General features: G+C 43.7%; 1 protein-coding gene across 1 annotated transcript in view; it reads left to right on the forward strand.

Moving 5' to 3' along the window:
* Positions 1-3,061: 3,061 nt before the first annotated feature.
* The window catches only part of NUP188 (nucleoporin 188), a 47,786-nt gene continuing 29,907 nt past the window's right edge, over positions 3,062-20,940 (forward strand). The window contains exons 1-15 of the mRNA XM_035113024.2: positions 3,062-3,106; positions 8,835-8,889; positions 9,979-10,052; positions 11,016-11,100; positions 11,414-11,494; positions 12,375-12,419; positions 13,385-13,477; positions 13,574-13,693; positions 14,004-14,215; positions 16,263-16,377; positions 16,705-16,902; positions 18,053-18,142; positions 18,302-18,367; positions 19,094-19,213; positions 19,521-19,647. Of these exons, the coding sequence (XP_034968915.1) occupies positions 3,081-3,106; positions 8,835-8,889; positions 9,979-10,052; positions 11,016-11,100; positions 11,414-11,494; positions 12,375-12,419; positions 13,385-13,477; positions 13,574-13,693; positions 14,004-14,215; positions 16,263-16,377; positions 16,705-16,902; positions 18,053-18,142; positions 18,302-18,367; positions 19,094-19,213; positions 19,521-19,647 (1,507 nt within the window). The 5' untranslated portion in view covers positions 3,062-3,080. The remainder of the gene's footprint in view (positions 3,107-8,834; positions 8,890-9,978; positions 10,053-11,015; positions 11,101-11,413; positions 11,495-12,374; positions 12,420-13,384; positions 13,478-13,573; positions 13,694-14,003; positions 14,216-16,262; positions 16,378-16,704; positions 16,903-18,052; positions 18,143-18,301; positions 18,368-19,093; positions 19,214-19,520; positions 19,648-20,940) is intronic.

Genomic DNA, 20,940 nt, shown 5'->3' on the forward strand with positions numbered 1-20,940 from the left:
GTTTCTACTGAAATCCATCTCCCTGGTTTTTTTTTTTTTGGGGGGGAGCCTCTTATCTTGCTTAATTTCATTTATATGCAAACGACCTATATTCTGATGGTGTGGCTATTTAAAGCATAAACAATAAATTGATATACTTACATGAATCCATGGCACATCCACATCATAAATGTGTGTTGCATCCAACTAAGTTCTATTTAAGAGTACACCTACTGGAATTAAGGCACCTGATCAAGTCATGTCCAATCTTCTGCCCAAGCTGGTTTTGCATGGTGGCTCCATACTCTCTGCAGCAAATGCTATGATTATGTTTCCCACATAACACATGCAAGGAGTGTTGGCTACACCCACAAACCATCAAACACTTAAGCTAGAGTGGTCCAACTTTTCATGCCAAGTAGGCTGCAAGAGTACTTTGACACGGAACCCGTTGCGCAGAAGGGCAGGAAGTGAGTGAGGCAAAAATCTGACAATCCTCTAGCCCTCATGTTGCCTTCCCAAAGCAGGCTAGGTGAGGCACAGATGTAAGACTCTGGCAGGGTCCTGGAGCCCTCCCATCTTCCCAATGATGGGAAAGTGCAAACTAGGCTTTCGGGAAGAAGGCAGGAAGCTTCTAGGACCCTGTCAGAGCTGGGTAAGGAGGCGCCACGTAAGGCAGTGCAAGGGCTGTGGGGTGGGACGCCAAATGTTGTGGGCCACCAAAAAAGGGATCAAGGACCACATGTGGCCCTTGAGCCACATGTTGGACCACCCTGACTTAAGCACACGCATTTAGCAACCCTAGAACCATCAGTTGCATTTTCCAATACTATGTTTCTTACCTATCACATTCGGTCAGTGCGATATAATGGAGAAAGCTGTTGAGCTTGGGTGTTGGAGGACCAGCCTCAAATCCCTGCTCAGTCATAAAGGTCATGAAGCAGGGTACATGTACTTGGACAGGTCACTCACAGCTTAATCTACCTCACAGGGCAATTCTAACAATAAAATGAGATAAAGTTAGAGAATTACATATCCTGAGCACCTGAAATCTAAGCACACAACCACCCTACACTAGGCATGCAGAACTTTCTGCAAACAAGCTCTAATTTAGTTTTTGAAGGTTCCCCACCCCAAGCCATGGCTACTTGCCCCACAACAAATGTCTCACATGTAACCACAAAGGAACTTGTGTACTTGCACTCCTGCTCACTCCTTGGCAAGCAGGACTTGGTGCTAAATGATCCACTGTTTAGCACAGAAAATCCCCATTGGATCTTCCTTTGAAGGCCTGTCTCAAGTTCAAGCAGGACTGCAGAGTAAGAAAGGGAAGAATCAGGAGCACATACCTAGTTCTTTCCTTTGAAGTTGTGTCACCTGATGTCACAGTGGCATCAAATGGTTGACAGGTAGGCAGTTCTACCAACCTGAAAAGTGGCCCACCTGTAGGGTGGAATGAGGATCTAGCCCACCAGTCAAATCCTGTCCTCGAACCCTGCTCTCTACCATAGAATTACGGTAAGTAGTGTTCATTCCCAATAATTCACTCAAAAACAGTCATGCAATCCATTTAAATTAATCACAGACTTACACATATCTACCCCTCCTACAACCGTAATGAAGCAGCGGCCACAGTGAGATACAAAAGGCACCCACTATCTGCACTTTTCAGAAACAATTGCAGGCATGTTTGTTCTGGCAGGCTTTCCCAGCTGGAAAAATGGGTCTTTAGTGTGAGTGTCCGCTTGTTAGAAATTTAGTTTTGTTCTATAAGTATTTGCTGTTTTTAGTTACCTTATTGCCTTGAGATGGCGGTTTAGAATGAGATTAAAAAATCAGTGGCAATACTGGTACCTGTCATGACCCATTTTCACATTTCTACTTTCACACCCAAATGTCACCCTTATTTCCTATGCCTCCTCAATATGCAGTAAAATAACAAACAGCAGCAACAATAAGAATATACCTCTCTATCTATCCCCTTTCCCCACAAAGCCCCTTAAGAATATTATCCCATTTTAAAATTTGCACCAACATTCTTTATAGCGCCAGAGAAAACTACTCAGCCTACCTCACAAGGTTACTGTGAGGGCAGAACGACTCTAATTACTGGTGTGCTCCCAATTTACTGAGAGGGAGGAAGGCTACTTTGTTCTTCTTTTAATGATACATGAAAGGTGTTTGTATTTATGTTTCTAAAGATGCCATTAGGTGCTTGGAGACTTTTGCACAGCATGTAAGTAACACTTCTGATGGATTCTGTACTTGACCTCCTTTGTAGCCTATTGTTTTATTTTGAAATCTTTAAGATAATAGCTTGGTTTCCTGCTAATTATGTTGCTTTCAATGTATACTTTATATCTGACTTCCTTCAGTAATGTTTTATTCTAGATTGCTCTCTTCTATGTTTAATGTATTGTAAGTCACTTTGAGATCCCCCTTAAAAATATAAAGCGGAAATTAAATGAATATTAATAAAGAACAGTAATAAACGAATAGCAAATAACGAACGACCATGAACTCCAGGGTAGCGTCAGGTTGCCTCACTGCGCGATCGGTTACCTTTCTGCATTCAGCACCCTACGCTGTGCTAACTTGGCTCTGGCAAATACATTTAATTTATCAAATCTAAATATATAAATAATATTAATAAGCCAAGTAAAGAAATGCATTAAAATATTTATACCCAGCTGCTTTTTCTCCCGCACCCACCATAAATTTTAAAATATATATTTTTAATGAAAGCAACCTCAACAGGCCTCTACAAACCTTTCATTGCCTCACCCAGCAGATCCCTGTTCGGTAATAAACTCACCCTACTGGGCGCCGCCATCTTGTCGACGTGCTACGCACAACGCGTCACGTCGCCTCCCTCACCCTGCGCCCCACACGCTTCCTCCTCCCTCCCACCACTGTGGCAAGAAGATGCAAGAGAGATAGAGAGAACGGCCTTGTGTCACGTGACTCGCGGACAGCGGGAAAGAGGCGCTCTAGCCGTTCGCTCTACCCTCTTCTGTCTCCCTTCCTAGCTCAAGGATTGGCTGATTTTGGGAGGGAGAATGTCAAGTGGGAAAGGGGGTGGGGCACGGAAAAAAGGCAAGATGGCGACTGGAGGGCTGTGCGCGAGGTAAGGGAAGCCGCGCGTTGCGAGGAGCGACTGACCGCTTGGGTGAGGGCGAGGGGAGAAAAAGATCGCGCAGTTGCCTCGAAATGAAATAAAATGATTTTATTTTAAATTGTGGCTGAATCAGCCCGAGAAGGGAGATTGTTGGGCCAGAACTTAACCCTACTCCCTTTGAATGAATGCATGTGGTTGGTTTTAGTCGCAATTAGAAGCTAGTTGGATTCATGCTAAGAAAGTTGAGGTCATTTCAATCTGTTTACGTATTCTAACTTTTGTTTGTTTCAAAGCACAGTTGTTGATTTTTCTTGATTTTCTTGTTTTATCTTTTTGTAAACTGCTTTGAGGTTTTTTTCCTTTAAAGAACCAAGCAGTGTATAAATCTCGTGAAATTAAATCAGGCACCCCCAAACTTCGGTCCTCCAGATTTTTGGACTACAATTCCCATCATCCCTGACCCCTGTTCCTGTTAGCTAGGGATCATGGGAGTTGTAGGCCAAAACATCTGGAGGGCCGCAGTTTGGGGATGCCTGAATTAAATAAATGAATAGGAAGCTGTCTTCTCATGAGCCAGCCCATTGGCCTTGCTCGGTGTTGCTCACACTGACCAGAAGTAGTGGCTCTTTGGGGTTCTTTTCAGGGGATGTTGAAAGTGGTACATGGAGATGCTGTTTGGGACTGAACCTGGGAAACTTATGCATCCCAAGCAGATGCTCCAGTCAGTGAGCTATGGCCTTTCCTTGGAAGACACACCACTTCCTTTTACTGAGTTGCACCTTTGGTCCATCTAGCTCAGTTTTTTCCACACTGGCTGGCACCAGCCACTCTCCAGGTTTTCGGACAGGGTTTTCCCACCAACCTTACCTGGAAATGCTGCTGGGGATTGAACTTGGGACCTAAGATGCTCTGCCACTGAGCTATACGCATTCTCCTAAATGTAAAAGAAGGTTCTAGACCTCATGGTCTTGAATAAAGTGCTCAGTTAAACAGGGGGCAGGGGAAACTACCTTATACCAAGTCAGGCCATTGGCCCTTCTAGCTCAGTATTGCCTACACCAGGGGTCAGCAAACTTTTCCAGCAGGGGGTCAGTCCACTGTCCCTCAGACATTGTGGGGGGGCAGGACTATATCTTTTTCTTTTCTTTTTTTTTATAAAAAATGAACGAACCCAGAGATATAAAAGGACACATTCTACTCATGTAAAAACATGCTGATTCCTGGACCGTCCACGGGCCGGATTTAGAATGCGTTTGGGCCGCATCTGGCCCCTGGGCCTTAGTTTGGGGTCCCTGCCTACACAAACTGGCAGCCACTCTCCAGCGTATCAGGCAGGGGACCTTCCCAGCCCTACCTGGAGATGCTGCTAGGGATTAAACCTGGGCCTTTCTGTGTGCAGACAGAAACTGTAAGCACTGAGCTATGTCTCAATCTTTAAAATCTAAGTAAGGTACTGAGTTAAAGGCTGATTTAAATAGGATCTTAGGAAGCTGTTTCTTGGTCTCTCTGGGCTTCAACTGCAATACATTTTCTTCTCCGGGTGCACAGGAATGGGAAGTTCATATTGGCAATGTACATAGGTTCTGTGTTTGTAGAAATAACTGTACTTGGGGCAGTGTTAGAAACTCAATTTTTCCCAACATCAGGGTCTTTTCCAGGGAGTCTTCTCTTCTCATGAGGTGGCCAAAGTATTGGAGCCTCAGCTTCAGGATCTGTCCTTCCAGTGAGCACTCAGGGCTGATTTCTTTCAGAATGGATAGGTTTGATCTTCTTGCAGTCCATGGGACTCTCAAGAGCCTCCTCCAGCACCATAATTCAAAAGCATCAATTCTTCGGCGATCAGCCTTCTTGATGGTCCAGCTCTCACTTCCATACATCACTACTGTGCCTGTACAACTTACTTTATCCCTTATACACCTAGCAGATTGCTGCAGTCTGCGAGAGTTTCTCCTACAAGTTCTAAAGATCTGAGAAGCCCACTCTGCAGTAACTCATAGTGTGACACTTTTCCACTTTCCAAAACCAACTGGAGGCATTTTTCTGTTTCCACTTGCTTTCCTAGCTGTATAAATGGGTCTTCACTACTGGGAAAACCATAGCTTTAACTATACTATACTAAAGGTACTATACGGATCTTTGTCGGCAAGGTGATGTCTCTGCCTTTTAAGATGCTGTCTAGGTTTGTCATTGCTTTTCTCCCAAGAAGCAGGCGTCTTTTAATTTCGTGACTGCTGTCACCATCTGCAGTAATCAAGGAGCCCAAGAAAGTAAAATCTCTCACTGCCTCCATTTCTTCCCCTTCTATTTGGGACCAGTGGCCATGATCTTGGTTTTTTTGATGTTGAGCTTCAGACCATATTTTGCGCTCTCCTCTTTCACCCTCATTAAAAGGTTCTTTAATTCCTCCTCACTTTCTGCCATCAAGGTTGTGTCATCTGCATATCTGAGGTTGTTGATATTTCTTCCGGCAATCTTAATTCCGGCTTGGGATTCATCTAGTCCAGCCTTTCGCATGATGAATTCTGCATATAAGTTAAATAAGCAGGGAGACAATATACAACCTTGTCGTACTCCTTTCCCAATTTTGAACCAATCAGTTGTTCCATATCCAGTTCTAACTGTAGCTTCTTGTCCCACATAGAGATTTCTCAGGAGACAGATGAGGTGATCAGGCACTCCCATTTCTTTAAGAACTTGCCATAGTTTGCTGTGGTCGACACAGTCAAAGGCTTTTGCATAGTCAATGAAGCAGAAGTAGACATTTTTCTGGAACTCTCTAGCTTTCTCCATAATCCAGCGCATGTTTGCTATTTGGTCTCTGGTTCCTCTGCCCCTTCGAAATCCAGCTTGCACTTCTGGGAGTTCTCGGTCCACATACTGCCTAAGCCTGCCTTGTAGAATTTTAAGCATAACCTTGCTAGCGTGTGAAATGAGCGCAGTTGTGCGATAGTTGGAGCATTCTTCGGCACTGCCCTTCTTTGGGATTGGGATGTAGACTGATCTTCTCCAATCCTCTGGCCATTGCTGAGTTTTCCAAACTTGCTGGCATATTGGATGTAGAAAATATAGGCAGTGAAATATTTCTCTGAATTTAAGCTACAATGTAAATGGTAATAATATTCTAAGGTGCTCAGAATAAATTAATGTACCAGTATGCTTAAATAGAAGCCCTACCCCAACAATTGCAGATTTCTGCTGTAGCCTTGTAGTAGAGCTTTTAACATGTATCTCTTGCTTTGTAGGAGAGATAACAGGAAAAGAGAGTTGTCCTTTTGACTCATATGCATTTTCTGGCTGCTAAAGTGAAGCGAGTTAGAACTAAGTTCTACTTCTCCACTGGGCCTGCCTTTTTCCAGCAGAGTTGGGCTTGGTTGGAGCCAGACTTACGGTACTCATAAAAATGCATTAAGAGGCTGTTGCGGACTGCATAGCTTTTAATGATGCAGAATTGTATGGCATTGGTTTGATGTGCATAACAACAATTATATCCATGTATCCTTTTTAATTGTTGTTGGATCAAGGTGGGCAAAATGGTGTGTAGGTAGATATATGTGTTTTACTGAGAGTCGTGAAACTCCATTTATTTGCTGCTTGTTGTTGCATTTTTGTTATCATGATTTCCCTCCCTGGAGCTCCAATGCTCAATGGAAGGCTGTTGCTATGGGACATATTAGAAGACCAATTTGGTTTATGGATTTAGCACAAGTAATACATAGTATATTATTGTCATGTAAAGCAGTGTTGCATACAAATGTAGCACAATATTTTATTTAATACACACACATATATACTGATATTTAAAATTTTTTATTTATTCAAATGAATTCTGGTTGTCCACTATTGCTGAGGCTCAGCCCCATTTATGTTTGTGGTGTCCAGTTAACAGTTGATAATGTGATATTAAAATGTGTCACTGATGTGAATTGTGTTTCTAAGAAAACGGTTTCTAAGAAAAAGGATTACTGTAATTTGTAAAATGTGCGACTGAATTGTAAAATATATTACAATATACACAATTCATTTTTTGCTTCGCTGTCTTGAGGGGAAAATGGTGACTAGACATGTTGTTGTTGCACTTTTAGCCTAGGTTTAAGGGGCCATTTGGCTTACTTATCTGAGTATCTAACATTGATTCACACCTGGTTTTGAAATGGAATCAGCCTTGGTTGCCCTGATGGATGACCTTTATTGTGAGAGGGACAGGGAGAGTGTGATCCTGTTGCATCTTGATCTCTCAACAACTTTTGATATCATTGACCATGGTATCCTCCTCAACTGATTTAGTGAGATGGGCATTGTGGAGTCACTGCATTACAGTGGTTCTGTTTGTATCTTCAAGGTGATGACCAGAAAGTAGCACTGGGTTAGTGCTCCTTGGCCCATGGCACTTGTGCTATTGTGTTCCACATACTGCAGTGTGGTTTCACCAGTATGCAGGGATGATATGCAGCTCTACCTCTCCTTAACATCTGAATCAGGAAAGACTGTGAAAGCTTTGAACCTGTGTCTGGATGCAGTGGTGGACTGGATGAGGGCCAGTTAAACTGTGTTTGAATCCTGGGAAGACTCAGGCTCTTTGGGTGGCTGGTTCCCAAGTTCGGAAAGTTGGCAAGTTACCTGCTCTGGATAGGGTTGTACTCCCTCTGAAGGAGCAAGTGCGTAGTTTGGGAGTACAGTACTCCTGGTTGCATCTTTGCCACTTGAAGCCTTTTAAAACTTCAAAGCCAAGTTGAGTGTATCTGGGTCAAAATTAAGGGAGAGAAAAATAACAGTGATCTCATTGTGGGAGTTTACTATAGATCCCCAAGCCAAACTGAGGACACAGATGATGCCTTCCTGGAACTGATGGCCAAACATTCGAAAGGAAGTGAGATAGTAGTAATACTATATGTCAAGCCATATGTCAAGAATGCTTTGATGGTGTTTCCTGCTTGGCAGGGGGTTGGACTGGATGGCCCTTGTGGTCTCTTCCAACTCTATGATTCTAAGCCCAAGTATCCTTTGTGGCTAGGAGTGCCTTTTATCAGCTTCATCTGGTTTGCCAACCACAACCATTCCTGGACAGGGATAGCTTGGCCATGATAGCTCATGCATTGGTAACCTTGAGGTTGAATTACTGTAGGGCAGTGGTGTCTGAACTTTTTTCAAAGAGGGCCAGATTTGATGAAGTGAAGGGTCATGAGGGCTGACCAAAATTGTTGACATTTTTTTAGGGTTGAATTTGTTGAGGTGTTTTTTTTTAGGATTTTACCCCAGGAAATAAACTGCCACAGGGGCTGGATTAAACTGACCAGCAGGCTGGATTAGGCCCCCTAAACGGACTTTGGACGTGCCTGCTGTAGGGTGTTGTACAATTTGTGGGGCTGCCCTTTGGTCTGGTTTGGAAGCTCCAGTTGGAGAGTCCTGTGGAATACCTTGCCAATAGAGATTTAGCAGACACCTTCTGTGCCAGCTTTTAAATGCCTGCTGAAAGCTTTTCTACTCTACCAAGCCTATGCAGACAATAGCCTACAATGGTCTATTGATGTTTTTTAATTTCTTTTTGCTTTTAACTTGTTTTTAACTTTTTATGATGTTACTGTTGCTTTAATGATGTAAACAGCTGTAATATATGTTTATGATATGGCAGTATATAAATCTTGTATATATAAGTAAATGGGTACATTACAATAAAAAAGACATAAAAGAAGCAAAACAGATACAGTTCTTTCTCTTTCAAAATACATTATTTTTCTAGAAGCAGCAGAGAACTGTGGACCATTCTGTTGGGCAGATCAGCTCTGAGAGAACCAGTAAGTAGAGGATGGGTTTTCCACCTTTTTTTGTTGGGGATGCTTTTCTGGGATGTCTGCCATCATCATTGTGTAGCCTCTGACTATACCTTAAACATGTATACAGAGGTGATTTTTCCATATAATTCACTTCCCATGTAATATTTGTTCTTCCTAATGCTGCACGTTTGTGTAGAATGGTTTCTGGTGTAGACAGGCTATCTCGCCTGGAATAATAATAATAATAATAATAATAATAATATTTATACCCCGCCCACCTGGCTGGGTTTCCCCAGCCACTCTGGACGGCTCCCAACAGAATTAAAAGCACAATAAAATATCAAACATTAAAAACTTCCCTAAACAGGGCTGCCTTCAGATGTCTTTTAAAAATGGGATAGCTGCTTATTTCATTGACATCGGATGGGAGGGCGTTCCACAAGGAGAGCACCACTACCGAGAAGGCCCTCTGCCTGGTTCCCTGTAAGCTCACATCTCGCAGTGTGGGAACCGCCAGAAGGCCCTCGGAGCTGGACCTCAGTGTGGACAGTGTGAATGGTGGACATGCTCCTTCAGGTATACTGGGCTGAGGCCGTTTAGTAGAGTAGCCTGCTTCCCTTATTCCCCAACCCCTAAGGAAGGAGTCCCTGATTGTGAGCTGAACATGCCCAGATTCTGTCTTCTTCCACCTGAAGGCAAAACACAAACAAGTTCCTTTTCTTTTTATTATAATTTTATCTTTTTTAAAAAGAAGAATCCAAACTGTAAATCAGGGATCCCCTGCAGAAATTCTGGACTACAACCCATCAGTTTAGCCCAATGGTCAGGGATGATTCTGTTATGTATACACTAATTTGAATGCTAGGTTTGGGGGGGGGGGTGCCACCATGGTGCCTTCCAGATATTGTGGACTATAACTCACATAGTCCCACCCACCATGGCTGATAATCAGGAATGATTCTGTTCTGCTTATGCAGGAATCTAAACCGTAGGTGATTATGATTTGTTGCTCTTGTCAGGCTTTGTACATGATGGTGTAAATGAGCACGTTCCTTTTTAAGTTTCAAGCATGGAGAATGATGTATTTGCTATTATTTTGGTCTTTTCTAGGCTCAGATTGAGGAAGAGTTGAATAAACACTGGCGGAGGCTGCTCGAAGGACTTTCTTACTACAAGCCACCCAGGTACAGTAATTTATTCATTATTATTTATCAAGGCTTGTATCCAGCTCAGTTTCACCCAGAGTAGATCCACTAAAATGAAAACCCGAAATAAAAGCATATCTGACACATTTACAAGCTATTAAAAATGAGTCAAACCTACTAATTGGCTTTGTAGGTGCTATATTGTCAAAGATCTGCTATTGGAACAGATCATAGAAATGTAAAGTTGTAAGGGACCACGAGGGTCATCTAGTCCAACCCCCTGCAGTGCTGATGGCAGAATCAGACTCTTCTAAAATAAATCTTTAATTGAAAATTTTCAGCGGGAACAGAAAATAACTAAATCAAATAGGAGCGTCAAAGTTATGAAATAGAGCCATGTTCTTTACCACACACACTGGAGGCTTTTTGAGAATCCTTTTGGCTTTCATTTCATTCAGTGTGTGGAAAGATGGGGTGCTGGAAGATGATGTGCTGATTATTTTACAAAAATACTTGTGGAGGATTGGTGATGTGATAGCTTAAATGTCACCTATGGCAGCTAAATGGAACTTCCAAGTTCAGAGGCAGTCTAGCACAGAACTTCAGTTGCTAGGGAGGCAACAGCATGGAATAGCTCAGCTGTGACCACCAAAAGTCCATAGAAATTAGGGTTTCTGATTGGCTACAATTGGAAGTGGCATGCCGGGCTAAATGTGTGCTTGGCTAGAAGTGGTAGAACTTCTCTTATGGTCTTAATTTCAAATGAGTCAGATGAAGTTTCTATACCTTGTTTCAAGGGCTTGAGCTAGTAGGGTAACATTTCCACTGCCTAGTTGATGGAGCTTAGTCCCTGTAAGTCCTTCGGAGGGGAGAAAATAGTTTATAACAATACAGCTGTTATAAAGATGTCTAAATTACATGCTTGTTTTGCTTTATGAACAAAAAGCTTTTGTGACTTCTCTTTGCTACAAGTTAACTTTTTAATAATAATAAAATCTGCAGTGCAAGTTCAGCCGAGAAAGTGAAAGCTGACAAAAATGTGGCTGCTCCGCTGAAGGAGTTGGGTCTGAGAACCAGCAAGTTCTTGGTGAGTAGATGTAACAGGCAGCTCTGTTGCTTCCTTTGTTCTTCCCTGATAAACTTTCCTCTGGAGGGAGGAATGCAAGAGAGAGAGTTATCACCATCTAATTCCCTAATTGAATGGCAGTAGTTTCTGGCGGGGTTTGAGATTTGATCAGATGACTCAGCATAATTTGGAAGCACAATACTTCATAGAAGCCTTGAGAGCTAGCTGGGGCAAATTTAATTTGCTGTACTCCTTTAAAAACATTGTCCAAAGGAGGTGTATTGAATGCACCCACCCCTTACTGGAAAGTGGCTGAATATGTGTGTTACTCCAGGGTCTGGATGAAGAGCAAAGTGTGCAGCTGTTACAGTGTTTTCTTCAAGAAGATTATAGGGGGACCAGAGACTCCTTAAAGGTTGGTAATTTTCAACTGTGCGGGGATCTATCTTCAGTGTTTATGTTGACATATGTAGGTACAGATGGCTCTGTGTAGCTGGGAATCTGCTAATCCCTTTCTTTGATGCTGCAAAGTTAGGTAAGGCCTAACTTCTTGGCTACATTAGCCATGCTAGCAATCTCCTTAAAGTGAATTTCATTAAGTCTGCAATGCTTTCCCAACTTGAGGGCCCTCCAGACATTTTGGACTACAACTCCCATCAGCCTCTGCATCATATGGCTGTGGTGTTTGGGGCTGATGGGAGTTATAGTCCAAAACTCTTGGAGGGCCCTGGTCTGCTGTGCACACTGCCTTCAGGCAACAGTGATGGCCACCAACTTTAAAATAGGATTAGAAATAGCAATGAAGGAGATGTGGCAAGTTGCCATTGATGGCTTTGATGATGACTATGCCCTTGCTTCCATGGTCAGAGGCACTAATGCTTCTGTATACCAGTTGCTGAAAACTGCACGTTGGAAGAGTGCTCTTGCACTTGGGTCCTGCTTGTGGGTTTCCCATTGGGGCATCTGGTTGGCCACTGTGAATACAGGATGCTGTTGGGCCAAAGGCCTGATCCAGCAGGGCTCTTATTATATTCTTTTGTGTTCTGAAAATAGGTCCCACTGTAACAGTAAGCTAGTTCTTACGGTAGTAACATTTTAAAATCACTAATCAACATTTTTAAGTGAGCAAAGTTTGAAGCTTGAGATCTGGAGGATGGTGGGGTGGGGAATGATAACCAAAATCCCTTGCAGTGCTTCCAATATACATGAGATTTTGTTGCATGCCGCAAGCTATTTTATGATGCTTTTAATGGTTATCAGTTACTTTATGTTACTTTTATTATGTTTCTGCATAGGCTGTTCTGGACGACGAAAGGCAGAGTCAGGCTTTGATACTGAAGGTCAGTAACGACGCTGCAATCTTATTTTTGATGGCCATTTCTACACACTGCTTTTCTGCAGATACATGTGGAATCTGCTGGTGGTCCTTGCAACTTGAGGAGCTGTGGTGGTGATGACCACAATGGATGTGGATTTGCTGGCACTTGTGACAGTTGCAAAACTGCCTCCCTCCCACCTTATCATCCAGATGTGTAGCATGTTAATTGACTGTCTTTGGGGCAGTCATAAAGCCATTTCTCTTCAGAATAGGTATCAAAATAAGGGAGTCTTCTAAAAAAAATAAATCTCCCCACCAGCACTAAGTAAATATTTTAATGGATAAACATGTCGGGTGTGTGGGTGGGTGTGTGATTTTAAAATGCCACAGTCTTAAGGGACAAAATCAGAAGAAAGACCTTAAGATTTTCAGTGGAAGGTCCCTTTGAGTTGAAAAAATTGATGACATTCTGGGACCTTTAATAGAAAGGTTGGGGAATATTTTAGCGACAGCAACTCCTATCAGACCCAAGCAGGTTGGCCATACAGTCATGGATGATGGGAACTGGAGTCCAACAAATCTGGAAAGCCACAGCTTCCAGAGCCCTGCTTTATAACCTGGAACACCATAAAGTTTTGGGGTTAAGGGAAAGAATTTACTACAGTGGTACCTCTGGCTACGAACTTAATCATTCCAGAGGTCCGTTCTGAACTTGAAACCGTTCTTAACCTGAGGTACCACTTTAGCTAATGGGGCCTCCTGCTGCCGCCGCACGATTTCTGTTCTCATCCTGAGGTCAAGTTCTTAACCCAAGGTACTACTTCCAGGTTAGTGAAGTTTGTAACCTGAAGTGTATGTAAACTGAGGTGTCTGTAACCTGAGGTACCACTGTATTTAGTAGAAAATTAATAGAAGGATGTAGGGGAGGTCACCTAAAATCAAAATGCAGCTACTAGTGATAACGGGTGGTGACATATATTTCCACAGCTTGCTGACTATTACTATGAAGAGCGGATCTGTATCCTGCGCTGTGTCCTCCAGCTTCTCACATATTTCCAGGATGAGAGACACCCTTACATGGTATTGGGCTTTTATTTTTTGGTTTCCCCCACAATAGCATTAAATTAAATCTGTCCCTGGTGGTGATCTTAACCAAATTATTTTGCTTTATAAAAGGCCCAGTATTCTCATTGTGTGGAAAAACTGGATAAGGAGCTGGTTCCTAATTACCGGAAGCAGTTTGAGGAGCTGTACCAATCCGAAGCACCCACATGGGAGACCCATGGAAGCCTAATGGTATTTTGTTCGTTCCAGATTTTTGTATTTCTGACTTTCATTATTTGAATGTTTTAAAATAGTGGTTTATAACTTTTTTTGCTGATAATTGCATTATTTTGTAAATCATTTTAAAGGGTTGTTTTCTGGTTTTAGAACCAAGCAGTACTGTATAGAAATTTTCAGAAATAAATGAATAAATTAGCGCCAGTCAGCCTGACCAAAATCCACATGGAATTGAGTTGATTAAAAGCTATATTTTCTCTCTTTCCCCACTCTAACCCCCACATTGTGTTTGCATGTAATTGTAATACGTATCCTGCTTATTCAGACCGAGCGGCAGGTGTCTCGCTGGTTCATGCAGTGCCTCCGGGAGCAGTCAATGCTGCTGGAAGTCATTTTCCTCTACTATGCCTACTTCGAGATGGCAGCAGAAGAGCTGTTGACTTTCACCAAAATGTTCAAAGATCAGGGGTTTGGCTCCCGGCAGACCAACAGGCACCTAGTGGATGAAAGCATGGATCATCTCGTGGAGCGCATTGGGTGAGTGGGGGGGGGCTCTCAAAAAGGCTGTTGCAGCCCCAAGCGTGTTCCAAATTGTTGGAAGATTTAGGGTAGGCAAAAGAAAATTCTTCCTTACACAACACATTGTTTAACTATGGAACTTGCTTCCGCAGGAGGCAGGAATGGCCACCAACCTGGCTTTAAAAAGGGAATTGCACAAATTCATAGAGGAGGGGGATATCAATGGCTACTAGTCATGATGGCTATGCTTGCAGTTAGAGGCAGCAATGTTTCTGAATATCAGTTGCTGGAAGCCACAGGAGGGAAGAGTGCCATTGGGCTTAGATCTTGCTTGTGGCTTCCCTACAGGTTGGCTCCTGTAAGAACAGGATCCTGGACTAGATGGGGGCCATTAGCCTGATTCAGCATGCCCTTCTATTCTTATTTATTCATTGCATTTACCGGTATATACTGCCTTTCTGCCTAGGTACCCAAGCAGTTTAGTTTTAAAGCACTAAGACAAATGATATAATCTTGGGCAGGTGATATAGAAACATGGCACGCCACACCAACAGGTTGAAGAATAGTTTCTAACCATGGGCTGTGAGGCTGCTGAATGGAAGACAGCAACATTGCAGCTGACGTTAGGGGTTGGTAGTACGGCAACACAGAGAGTGACAAGGACTAAGAGATTGGGGGGGGGCCTCATTTAATCTCACTGTAAACAAGTGGTACAGTGACAATAAAGTATTTGTAAAACAATATGTAAAGGTTTTTTTGGGCGGGGGCAGTCCAACTGGAGCAGACCCTGATGTTGTCTGGGCCTGCCTCCCTCACACTCCTCTTCCTTTTTCTTAATATCTTCACAACCTGCTTCTCCGATGACATTGTTTTACGTCCAAAGGTGTATTAGGGTGGTGCGGTAGTACACAGATGTATGTGAAAAACATCCATGCATCTATTTTGCCACATCTGGGTAGATGTGTTGGGAACATGTAGGGAGAACGTGCAGGCAAAGCATATAATTCTTTGTGTTTTTACATGTCCTTTTTAAACCACTGTGGGCAAAAGGACCTGCTTTGCTCTTGGCATTACAGTGCCACATCTAGTTTGGCCATTCACCCCAGCCACTCTGGGCGGCTTCCAACAAAACATTAAAATACAGAAATCCATCAAACATTAAAAGCTTCCCTAAACAGGGCTGCCTTAAGATGTCTTCTAAAGGTCTGGTAATTGTTGTTCTCTTTGACATCTGGTGGGAGGGCGTTCCACAGGGCGGGTGCCACTACCGAGAAGGCCCTCTGCCTGGTACCCTGTAACTTGTCTTCTTGCAGCGAGGGAACCGCCAGAAAGCCCTCAGCACTGGACCTCAGTGTCCAGGCAGAATGGTGGGGGTGAAGATGCTCTTTCAGGTATACTGGACCGAGGCCGTTTAGGGCTTTAAAGGTCAGCACCAACACTTTGAATTGTGCTTGGAAACGTACTGGGAGCCAATGTAGGTCTTTCAGGACCGATGTTATGTGGTCTCGGCGCCCGCTCCAAGTCACCAGTCTAGCTGCCGCATTCTGGATTAATTGTAGGTCACCTTCAAAGGCAGCCCTACATAGAGCGCATTGCAGTAGTTCAAGCGAGAGATAACTAGAGCATGCACCACTCTGGCGAGACAGTCTGCAGGCAGGTAGGGTCTCAGCTTGCGTACCAGATGGAGCTGATAGACAGCTACCCTGGACACAGAATTGACCTGCGCCTCCATGGGCAGCTGTGAGTCCAAAATGACTCCCAGGCTGCGTACCTGGTCCTTCAGGGGCACAGTTGCCCCATTCAGGACCAGGGAGTCCTCCACACCTGCCCGCCTCCAGTCCCCGACAAACAGTAATGACTTTGCTGTCTGTTTTTGCTCGCCAGCCATCAAAGCTGCTCTGATTTTTTCTTTTTTACACCACATCTCTCAAAAAATATGGTTGAAAAAATAAAGAAATAATTGCACGTGATCTCCTGAATATTTCTTCTTCCAGTTCTAACTTCTTTGATCCACCCCATCCCTCACCTATATCTTTTTCTTGCCACCTTACTCCCTGTCTTCCAGGTACTTCAGTGCTCTCATTTTAGTGGAAGGCATGGAAATCGACTCTCTGCATGAGCGTGTGTTGGATGACAGGAAAGAGGAGCATAAATTCTCTGGCACCGGGCAGATCCGCCAAGTAAGCCCATTGCAAGTCCTGCGTGTTCAGTGGTGAAACCTACAAAAGAATAGTCAGGAGAGCCAGTGGGGTGTAGTAGTTAGGGTATTGGACTAGGACCTGGGAGAACAGAGTCCAAATCTCCACTAGGCTATGAAGGTCATCTTGGGCCAGTCACTGTCTCTCAGCCTAACCCATCTCACAGGAGGATAAAATGGGAAGAAAGATATCTATGTACACCACCTTGTGCTTCTTAGAGGAAAGGTGGGATATAAATGCAATAAAAAAATGAATGCTTATATGTCCAAGATTCCCTGAGTAAGAGCTTGATTCTTTTGTTCCGAGTAGGAGGTGGACTGTTTGCTGTTAACTCTGGGGGATGTCACACATCATGCCCCGGTTCTCTTGGCCTGGGCTTTGCTGCGCCACATGCTGAGCCCCGAAGAGTCTCCTAGCACGATCAGAAGGATGGGCAGCACAGCTATTCAGCTGAATGTATTTCAGTACCTCACCAAGCTTCTCCGATCGATAAGCAGCGAGGGAAATGTGAGTCCCATGTCTTTTGCAATCTCATGGAAGCCTCTTGAGCAGAGGTGGGTGGAACCTCCAGCCTCTGCGGGCCAATCGTGGCCCACCCAAGGGTCCAGTTTGACCCGAGACACTTTCCCCATAACTATGCCAGCAGTCAAACAGGTGACAAGCTGGAACTTGTGCATAGATGGGCAACAAAGATGATTAAGGGTTGGAAATCAAGCCTGATAAGGAACGGTTGAGGGAGCTGGGTATTTTTAGCCTGGAAAAGAGGAGACTTGAAAGGAGAAATGATAGCCATCTTGGAAGGGCTATCACATGAAGGATGGAGCAAGCTTTTCTCATGCTCTGGAGGGTAGGATTCCAACCAATGGATTCAAGTTACAAGAAAGATTCCACCTAAATAAAAGGAAGAACTTTCTGACAATAAGAGCTGTTTGACAATGGAACGAATTCCCTCAGGAGTGTGGACTCTCCCTCATTGAAGGTTTTTAAGCAGAGGTTGGATGGTTGGATGCTGTAGTTGAGATTCCTGCATTGCAGGGGGTTATACTAGATGACCATTGTTGTGCCAGGCAACAACATTCCTTTTCAACCAGGCCTTTTGCTTTTAACTATGGCTTTTTAAAATATGGGTGGAATGTACTTATGTCATTCTCCACACCTTCCCCCCAGTTTTAATGTATGTACAGTGGAACCCTGGGTTCCGGACGTAATGCGTGAGTGAGGCACGGCCACCACCCACAGCGTTCATAACCTGAAGCACTGTGTCTGCGCACACGCGTGATGCAATTTGGTGTATCTGCGCATGCGCAAAGCGCAATTTAGCACTTCTGTGCATGTGTGAGTGGTGAAACCCAGAAGTAACCGTTTCCGGTACTTCTGGGTTTCCCGCTGTCCTTAACCTGAAAATGCATAACCAGAACCATCTGTAACCGGAGGTACCACTGTATTATTATTCTTTTTCGTTGTGGCAAAAAAGCAGCTAATAAATTAAATAACTAAATAAATGTATTCATTTTTATGCTTGCAGAGTTTGGGCTTGTTACTTTGGGTTGTGTGATCATAATAGATGTCTCATTAAATTCTGTACTCAACTTCTATAGCTTCTGAATGAGTCTTTGTTCACGCCATATCCTTTCCTCCCACTCTCTTTGCTCTGCAGTGCATCGCCAGCACAGCCTGCATGTGCATTTATGGCCTGCTCTCCTTTGTCCTGACCTCCTTGGAGTTGCACACATTGGGCAATCAGCAGGTAGGAGGCCAAAGGCTTAAGACGGAAGTTGATGGTTCCAAGTTTGGTGTAGTCTGGTTTAAACAGTCTTGAACCTGGTTTACGGTTCTTGAGGTTTATGGTGGAAGAACCAGAAACAAGTGATTTGTAATGTGGTGTGTGGTTTTCTCGTTTCTAAAGGACATAATAGATACAGCGTGTGAAGTTCTGGCTTCTTCTAGCATTCCTCCACTGTTCTGGAAAACAGTAAGTTAGCTGCATTTGGCCTGCATTTCCTTTCATTGTACTGTATTCCTTTGACCAAAGGAATATGGGGAAACCAGCTTTTGGGCTTTGGACCTCTGCTTGCTGTTTTGAGCAATAGGCTGCTTGTGTTGCTGTTCTTTGCATTGTGGCCTTCAGAAAACTATTGGTGATGGGCACTATTATAGTTGTGATGGGCAGATTGTGTTCTTTACTTCATTCTGATTAGCAGCAGTAGATTCCAAGGCTGGGGAGTAGGAAGGTGGCCAGTTGCAGTGCTGGCCAGCCTGGGGCTCTGCATCCATGTGGACACTGAGGCTGGCAGACAGAGAAACCAGCAGAGCTGGGGAGCTGCTGCTGCAGTCTGTTTGGTCTTTCCCTCCTTTGATGGCCTGGGTTGCCCATCCATTGCCTTTTGTCATGCTGTAGTTTGCACTGTGGCCAGGGGAACTGCCACATGGCAACACACTTTCATTTTTATTACATAGTCTGTTATAAACTTTTCTATCCCAACCTTCTATTGCTCATGCACCATCTCCAAACTTGTCCGCCATGTTCATCACCCCATCTCTAAACTTCCAGTGGCCAGGATGTGGAGCACGCTAGTGCTCTAAAGCTAGGAACTTCTAATGCCCAAGCTGATCTGATGTTACCATAGCAGCTCACGAAAATGCCTTTGATCAGCATCAGTTTGTAATGAACATTCTGTGCATGTCTTTCTCACACCAGGAGCCAAGTGCAGGTCTGGGCATTATTTTGGACAGTGTCTGCGGGATGTTCCCCCACCTTCTCTCTCCTCTTCTGCAGTTACTCACAGCCCTTGTGTCTGATAAATCTACAGCAAAAAAGGTACATTTGGAGGCCAATAAATCCTAGAGTGCTTTTAATTACCACTGTCTGGAACCAGTGCAGTTGCTAGAATGTGGAAATTATACTGGAGAGACTGGTTTAAAAATCTATATACAGTCACAGGGTGGAGCTTGGGCTTTTTAAGTCAATCTTTCAAGAGGTAGTTGTGATGATAAAAATAAGATGGGGCATGCACGCTACCTTAGATAAAAGAGTGGGGTGATTATGTGAAAGATATATCAGGCTTCCAACTCCTTCCCACAATGAAGGAGTCTCTGCCTTTGTCCCCCCACCTCTCTGCTTAAAGGTCTATAGCTTCTTGGATAAGATGTCCTTCTACATAGAGGTCTACAAGCACAAGCCTCCCGATGTAGTCTCTCATGAAGATGGTACCCTGTGGCGAAGGCAGGCGCCGAAGCTGCTCTATCCCCTTGGTAAGAAAGAAGGCAGGGCTCTTTGCCCCAAGGTTGTCCCAACTCCTTGTTTGTCCTCTCTAATTATTACTATTCTTAGACTCATATCCCACCTTTCTTCCAAGGAGCTCAAGGTGGTGTACGTAGTTCTCCCTGCTCCATTTTATCCTCACAAGAGCCCTGTGAGTTAGGTTAGGCTGAGAGGCAATGATTGGCCCAAGGTCACCCAGTGAGCTTCATGGCTGAGCAAGGGGATTTGAACACTTGTCTCCCAGTACCTGTCAAGCACCATGGGAAGCAGAAGTTGGGACCATTTGGGATCCTACAGTTTTATGTTCTGCTAGGGCGGCCGGCAGCAAATGCCAAAGGCCACCTTCTGGACCCTAATTGCCAGGTTGAAACTGTAACACTATCTAATAGCCCAAAAGACTTCCATGATAACTAAATGCTACTGCAAAGATCCAAAACAATGGAGGGGCATATGTGTGGCCAAAAAAGTGAAAACTTTAGGAGAGTAATGGGACAATAAAGAGGCAGGGCAGGAGTGGGGAAATGTTTTCAGACTGAGGGCCACATTCTTTTCCAGGAGCCACATGCCAGTGGTGGTGGGGCAAAGGCAGAAGTTGGCAGAGCAGAGAATGTGCATCTTACCAGTAGGCTAGTTTCTACACAGTCGGGTGGGAAGCAGGAACAGGAGTGGCCTGGTGAGCTTGAGGTAGAGGATGGAATATGAATGATAGCTGTGAGAGATGATGGTATTAATGTGTCAAAACTTTGCTTCCTTAACAATAGAGCCAATAACAAGAAGCTTCTGTGACATTTTCTGGTGATTGTGTTTTGATTGACTTGGTGGTGGTGGGACATAATAAATATTATTATATATATTATATAATAAATATTTCCACTATCATCATTCCCTTGGCACATAAGTTTGGTGCCAAGTTTGGTAGTTTCTATTTTACACCTATCAAAAGAATGTGTAAGTTAAATGTTGGTTTGTTAGTTGTTCTGTATATACTACTTGCACTTACGGTAGCTTGGGTGAAACCAAATGATCCTGTGATATTTTTCCTTGTATCTGGCTTATTTTTGTCGTCTTTTGTTCTAATGTAATGCCACAGATAATGAAATTATTAACCAGGCAGGTGTCTTCACTTTGTTCTTTTTGGCACCTGCTAACCCCCCCCTTTTTTTAGACAAGCCTAACCAGATATCTAGAAAGTCAATGCAAGTATTAATCTATTGTTAACCTATTGCCTAGTTTAACTTAATGGAAGTTCTAAAGTGAGAGAGTGGATTGGTTGTCTTATTCTG

Source organism: Zootoca vivipara, chromosome Z (genome assembly GCF_963506605.1).
Source record: "Zootoca vivipara chromosome Z, rZooViv1.1, whole genome shotgun sequence".
In the NCBI taxonomy this organism is placed as follows: Eukaryota; Metazoa; Chordata; class Lepidosauria; order Squamata; family Lacertidae; genus Zootoca; species Zootoca vivipara.